At 28.0% G+C, this 7,600-nt stretch overlaps 1 protein-coding gene across 2 annotated transcripts in view; it reads left to right on the top strand.

Moving 5' to 3' along the window:
• The window catches only part of LOC115246376 (cullin-3), a 9,986-nt gene extending 3,012 nt beyond the window's left edge, over positions 1–6,974 (top strand). Inside the window, exons 2-14 of one of the 2 annotated variants that reach the window (XM_029825155.1) lie at positions 511–894; positions 1,102–1,305; positions 1,396–1,575; positions 1,701–2,075; positions 2,183–2,353; positions 2,695–2,802; positions 3,351–3,528; positions 3,617–3,852; positions 3,975–4,144; positions 4,236–4,374; positions 4,558–4,685; positions 4,768–4,824; positions 6,356–6,974. In XM_029825155.1, coding sequence (XP_029681015.1) covers positions 511–894; positions 1,102–1,305; positions 1,396–1,575; positions 1,701–2,075; positions 2,183–2,353; positions 2,695–2,802; positions 3,351–3,528; positions 3,617–3,852; positions 3,975–4,144; positions 4,236–4,374; positions 4,558–4,685; positions 4,768–4,792 — 2,298 coding nt within the window. In that variant the 3' untranslated portion in view covers positions 4,793–4,824; positions 6,356–6,974. Of the gene's footprint in view, positions 1–510; positions 895–1,101; positions 1,306–1,395; positions 1,576–1,700; positions 2,076–2,182; positions 2,354–2,694; positions 2,803–3,350; positions 3,529–3,616; positions 3,853–3,974; positions 4,145–4,235; positions 4,375–4,557; positions 4,686–4,767; positions 6,007–6,355 lie in introns of those variants that run through there. The other variant, XM_029825154.1, reaches the window with a different exon arrangement.
• The last annotated feature ends 626 nt before the right edge of the window (positions 6,975–7,600 follow it).

The following is a 7,600-nucleotide window of genomic DNA, read 5'->3' as shown; positions in this document are numbered from 1 at the left end:
TTAGAGATAAAATATTCAATTGATATATTATACCATATAACTTTATATATATATATATAATAAAATCTTGTATACAAAGTATTGAAAAAGGGAATAAATAATTCCCTGTCTCTAAAATAAATATATATTTTTGTAATCAAGGTTATGATTGAACAAAATAAAACATACAAGCAAAATTTGTACATAAAAAAATAAAATTGCACATATATGGATTATCAAACTGAAGACCATGGTCTGCAGCAAATAGGCAGAGTGGATGAGACAATCCTTGTATCAGGATTAATATACAAAAATAATCCTTTTATAATTCGTCACATTCTTGTGAGAATTATTATATTTTACACTTTGCTTTTCTACCTACCTATGCAATTAGCATATGCTATTATTTTTTTATAAACAATTATATTAATTGCATGGCATGTGTTAAATAAAACTTAATAGAGATATTATTTTAGTCTTATTCAGAGTTAATAGCCAATTGATTGCTATTTAAATATTTTACTTTCATAGACTACTATGGATGAAAAGTATGTAGAAAGCATTTGGGCTTTGTTGAAAAGTGCTATCCAAGAAATACAGAAGAAGAATAACTCTGGCCTCAGTTTTGAAGAACTTTATCGCAATGCTTACACAATGGTTCTTCACAAATATGGTGAGCGCTTGTATACAGGATTGAAAGAAGTTGTAACACATCATCTTGAAAACAAAGTGCGAGAAGATGTTCTTCGATCTCTACATAATAACTTCCTGCAAACATTAAATCTTGCTTGGAATGATCACCAAACGTCAATGGTGATGATTAGAGACATATTGATGTATATGGACAGAGTGTATGTTCAACAGAATGATGTAGACAATGTGTATAATCTTGGATTAATTATTTTTCGAGATCAGGTAATTGTCACAAATGTTTTACTTCTACTAAGATAGTTTGTAAAAAACTTAGAAATCCTAAAAACCTGTTCTAACATGATTATCTTTTGGGTGATTATGTTTTACATATTTGTGAAACTGAAATCATTATGCACATAAATCTTTAATATATCTTTGATCTTTGCATAATATGCGTAATGTTAACAAATTGTTTGTTAATTTTTTTAGGTCGTTAGATATGGATGTGTCAGAGATCATTTACGTGAGACATTATTAGGTATGGTTGCAAGGGAAAGAAGAGGAGAAGTCGTAGACCGTAGCGCTATAAAAAATGCCTGCCAAATGCTAATGTTACTTGGAATTAATAGTCGTCAAGTTTATGAAGAAGATTTTGAAAGGCCTTTTTTACAGCAAAGTGCTGAGTTTTATAGAGTAAGTGTTTAGTACAAAATGTATTTAATGTATCATTTAAAAATATACATGAGCACCTACATATGTAACATTCAAGATTATTTTCTTCAGATGGAATCTCAAAAATTTTTGGCAGAAAACAGCGCCTCAGTATACATAAAAAAAGTTGAAGCTAGAATTTGTGAAGAATCTGAAAGAGCGAAACACTATTTAGATGAATCCACCGAACCACGGATAGTAGAAGTTGTAGAAGAAGAATTAATCAAAATCCACATGAAAACCATTGTTGAGGTGCGTTGTTTTTATTATGATTTGTTTTATTAATTGCTAATGTAATTTAGCTTATATTATGGTATTATATGTTACACAATTATTATATTATTATGGTACTAATTCAACATTTCTATACTTGATAGATGGAAAACAGTGGTGTAGTACACATGCTCAAAAATCAGAAAACAGAAGATCTTGGTTGTATGTATAAACTATTTTCAAGAGTATCGGACGGGTTACGCACCGTGTGCGATTGTGTATCTCAATTTCTTAGAGAGCAGGGTCGAGCTTTGGTGCAAGAAGAGCATGAATCAACAACAAACGCCGTTCTTTACGTCCAAAACTTGTTAGATTTAAAGGACCGCTTTGATCATTTTCTACATTATTCTTTCAATAATGATAAAAATTACAAACAAATGATAGCATCGGACTTTGAATACTTCCTTAATTTAAATCCTAAAAGTCCAGAATATCTCTCACTCTTTATCGATGACAAACTGAAGAAGGGTGTTAAAGGAGTTAGTAGTACTAATCACGTACATAATTCTATCGCAATCGCGATATTAACAACAGTCGCATGAATATCAACATCACATTATATAATTGTCTATATATTTGATTTTAGATGACGGAGCAGGAGATTGAAGGAATCTTAGACAAAACTATGGTCTTATTTCGTTTCTTACAAGAGAAAGATGTATTTGAACGGTACTATAAGCAACATTTAGCCAAGCGATTATTGTTGAATAAGTCTGTTTCGGATGATAGTGAAAAGAATATGATATCCAAACTTAAGGTAAGAACTAAGGATCATCTTCTTCCATGATTATTTCATATTTGAATTGCACATATTTCTATAACAAAAAAATGATAAATATCTACATTAATTTACACTTCATGGATTACTTTCCTTTTTACATATATTATAGATTTCCTTTTCTAGAAATTTTATTTTTACAATATTTTAAAATCGAATATCTTATGAACAAAAGGAGAATGCCACATGATTCAAAGTATGTATTACTTACGAATGCACCTACAATATATATGAAAAGGAAAGTGATTCGTGAGGTGTAAGTTAATATAGATATTTACCAAAAAAATTATTAACATGCATTTTTAATTCTATTTTTTTAGACTGAATGCGGATGTCAGTTTACATCAAAGTTAGAAGGCATGTTTAAAGATATAACAGTCAGTAACACAATTATGGACGAATTCAAGGATCATGTTCTTACATCCGGTGTAAGTATCGGTAAAATTGCATAAAAGATTATACATCACCGATTTTATCGCCATTTAAATATTGTAGGAGACGTTGTTCTAAGTAATTCCCCACAATTTTAATTTGTTATATCTCCTAAATCTAAATGCTGTTCCCCATTTCTTTCTTGCAGAGAATTACTCAGAAGAACCTCCCCTATACATATTTAAATAGCGATAAAATCGGTGATGTGTAACCTTTTATGCAGTTTTATCTAACTATCAAACTACTAATATGATAGAGTACAAAACATTTTGTTAATATGTGTACAAAATGGTTTTTTTTTCATTACAGTCAATTAATATAATTTTATCATAATCAAAAACATATCTATAATTCTGATATTAAAATGTTATATAAGTATTCATTTTTATATGTTTCTAAAAGATATTTAAATACAATCAAGTTATGCATCTAAAAAATAATATTTGCTTGTGTTTACTTAAAATATTATGTTTAAAAAAATATTTTGTAAACGAATTAATATATTTACTATATACTATATTATCTTGTTCTTTGTCTTATATAGACAAATCTACATGGTGTTGATATAAGCGTTCGGGTGCTCACAACTGGTTTCTGGCCGACGCAATCGGCCACTCCAAAGTGCAGTATGCCCACTGCACCGCGCGATGCCTTCGATGCCTTCCGGCGCTTTTATCTGGCTAAACATAGTGGTCGACAATTGACGTTACAGCCTCAATTAGGTAAGCAATATTTTTATGTTTTTATTTATTAATATCTGTAATTACTCAAGCATTTAGTAACATGGAATAAAAAAAAAACTGTCGTTAGGCTCCGCTGATCTGAATGCTATATTCCATGGACCACGAAGAGAAGAAAGTAGTTGTGGAGGCTTGGACACTCCATCATCTTCGAGTTCTATTGGGAATGGTAGTAGCGCAAGTGGCAGTTTAGTAAGCCAGCGAAGCAGCGCATGTAGTACACCACGAAAGCACATAATACAAGTTTCCACTTACCAAATGTGTGTGTTAATGCTCTTTAACAAAAGAGAAAGATTAACATATGAGGTTAGTTTTATAACATATGAGTTTAAATAATCTATTAATTATTCGTATATATAGCTCTATATACATATACAAAACAAAGTATTATTTATATCTGCATATACATATGTATGAATATTGTGTAGGAAATTCAAGGTGAAACCGATATTCCAGAGAGGGACTTGGTCAGAGCATTGCAATCTCTCGCCATGGGTAAAGCTTCGCAAAGAATTTTACTTAAACACCCTCGTACCAAGGAAATTGAACCTACGCACTGTTTCTGTGTAAATGATAGTTTTACTAGCAAATTACACAGGTATATATGTGTGTTATATATATGATAATAAATATATGTATATATATAAAGAATATATAATTATTATTGCTGATTACATTGTTTTATGAAGAGTAAAGATCCAGACTGTAGCAGCGAAAGGAGAATCCGAACCTGAAAGAAGAGAAACGCGCAATAAAGTCGATGAAGACCGAAAACATGAAATCGAAGCTGCCATCGTGCGGATTATGAAAGCTCGAAAGCGTATGCCTGTATGTAATTTAAAAATTTTTATAAATAGAAAATTTACTCTTACTATATGATATTCATATATTAATATATATTTCGCAAACGTGAAAAGATAGACTTTCATGAACTATATAACATAGAATACATCACATAAACACATTTGTAAAAAAGTGTAATATTAATATCAATTAATTTTCTTTTATTAGCACAACATACTTGTAACAGAAGTAACGGAGCAGTTAAGAGGTCGATTTCTGCCTTCACCTGTAATAATTAAGAAACGTATTGAAGGTTTAATCGAACGAGAATATTTGGCTCGTACACCGGAAGATCGGTACGTGTAAAACATATTGCACAATAACTCATAGTAATAATATTTACAAATCCACTAATTAATGATTTACTGTGATTTACAGAAAGGTGTATACCTATGTTGCTTAATGCTGAATTCAATATTGGATGTGTACAAACATGTAAGTAATTTGTAATAATATATATTCTCTCTTATTGCAAATTAATGATTCTTCATATTTTCTTTTCACCGAATCGTGATATTATTACACCATTGTCATTTGTAGTATCATTATTGTTATCTTTTTGTTTTTATTTTCATTTTTTGTTTATTGCATTGTCATATTGAAGGGATGTTCCTTGCCAACAAGGAAACAATATTTTAAACAAGAACTTTTGATATTCTGGTAAATAGATCCATTTAGTTTTAAACACACACTTATATTCTCTAATGTTCTTTGCAGAAATACACAATTGAAAAATTATTGAAAATTATAAAATATCGACGATATATTACAAATATGATTTAATTTTTATTTTATTGATATAATCACTATATGTACTTTTTTTATTATATGTAAAAGATCAAATAAAGACAGAGACAATGTATTACATTATAGAGTGCCGAAAAAACTATATAAAGTGTTTATATTTATTTTATTTATATTGCTTTGTATACAGATAACATTTTAAAATGTCGTTTGGAATTTATTAATTGCATTTATATACATTGTATGTGTTTACATCTAACATACAAATAATTGGATGTAAAATATTTCATACTCTTGTTGGAATGGAATATCCCTATATTTGACATGAATGGCAAGATATTTTTTTGATAATTGACTAGTTTGGTGGAAAAGGTCAATGTGTATATCAAAAGAATGATACATATTTAGGTTTAAATTAGGGAGGCGCTTTAATTTTTTGTAATGGATATTATATATATCAGGTCCCTATACTCTTCACACATTTCAATTATGTGTGCATTTGATTGACTTACACTTGTATTACAATACATGTGTTATACACATATGAGTATTCATTCTAATAAATATGTGTATTCTAAATTAGATAAACTTTAGTTAAACAACATGCATTTCTAATAATGCAAAATATAATTAAGTTAATAAAGAATTTAATGATTTGCATTAAAATAATACTGCAATTAGGAACTTTTCTACACTTGTAAGACTGTGATTGTCTACGATAACATAAATATTATTTAGATATATCGTGAATTTAGGAAGAAAAAAATAGTATTTACATATAGTTTTATTTACGTTGATGTCTATCAATTATATATGTAAATAAGCGATGTGTGAATGTATTACTAAAAATATATTTGTGTCTCATTTTTTTCCAACAATTTAATATTATTTTTAACGTCTGCACTCCGTATACATATAACCCTAATTACAAATTTATATATTTATCTCCATATATATATGAAATATATAAATTATATACGAGCGTTGTTTCTTTCATCTATTAAATCTATTTTTGGATATATATATCTGTTAAAAAATGTACTTTTACCACAAATTTAATTTATTTGAACACATTCTGAATTTAATAAAAATAATATACACTCTCTCTCCAATACTGACAAACTAAACTTAACAGCTTCTGCCTCTTCCACCTAGCTTTTCAATTACTTCATTACAATATAATCAAACATTGACTTGATACAATACAGAATATTTATTATAGTATGCCAAAAAAGTGGGATCTACGAATCTATAAGAGATGCAGAATTTGTTTACGGGATAAAATGTGCGCATGAGAGCTTAAATAAAGATGAAGACCTTAATAAAATGCTGAGGGATTCAATTCGAACATGTGTTACACAAGGTTCACATTGTAGTAAAAAAAGGTGAACTAATCGGCGTATTTTTATTTTTATTTGTATTCTCCTTATTTATTAATAGAGTTTTAATATTTAAACGAAAGTTTCACCCTTTCTTACACAAAATTGAATAAAAATAAAATCCTATAACAGCATTTATTATTCCTGAAACATTCACCCAATACATTAATTTTTTATACACACACACACACACACACAAGTTTAATACATCAGGCAAATACAAAATATCTACTTCACCTTCATACATGAAAAGTTTTATATATATTGTGTCAAAATAATATATATATTTACAGCTGAACAAATCTTTTTTATATACATAGATCATAATTCATTCATAATTCTAGAAATAAATATTGAAGATTTGCAGTATAAGAACTGTAAGTTTATCAATGGAGATTGTGTGCAAGATATAATTCACACATATCCACAATAGTAGTGATTTTTTTTTTTTTTGTTATTATTGCATCTCCTGTATAATGAATAATATCCAATTAATATTCTTTGAGATGACTACAATGATTAACTATTATATTTCCCTCCCTGATATCCTTTATTGTCTCAAAGAATTTGGGTATAATATGGGACAGATGTTATTTTAGTAAAGTTATAAAAGTAATTAAAATGTAATTAATATTCATGTTATCATGATTGCAGCAAAATAAAAATAAATCATATATTATTAAACATTTATATATTAATAATCAATGTCAAAGAAAAAAATCTTATATGTTATAGAGCATTTTTTTAATCTTTACAGTTTTATAAATAATTATTTATCTATATGTGCTGATAAAAGAAAATGACTATGAAATCAAGGTTTTTATTAGCGTTTTCAAAATACTACTATAAATTGCTGAATAAATGGAATGAGAATGAAATATAAATAATATAAATATAACTATGTATAATCATATAAAAAAATTTTCGAAATTATATTTATACAAATTTGCTCAATGAAAAAAACAATTATCACATTTACGTTAACATCTATTCCTGCAATTGTGCTTTTTAATCCTATAGGTATGAAATGAACAGCACACATAGGAGACATTTCATATTTTAGCAATTCAAACTTTTTTAAGATTTAC

Source organism: Formica exsecta, unplaced genomic scaffold (assembly GCF_003651465.1).
Source record: "Formica exsecta isolate Colony F162 unplaced genomic scaffold, ASM365146v1 scaffold149, whole genome shotgun sequence".
NCBI lineage: Eukaryota > Metazoa > Arthropoda > Insecta > Hymenoptera > Formicidae > Formica > Formica exsecta.
Note: the sequence above shows the minus strand (reverse complement) of the source record. Positions and strands in the feature narration are given on the sequence as shown.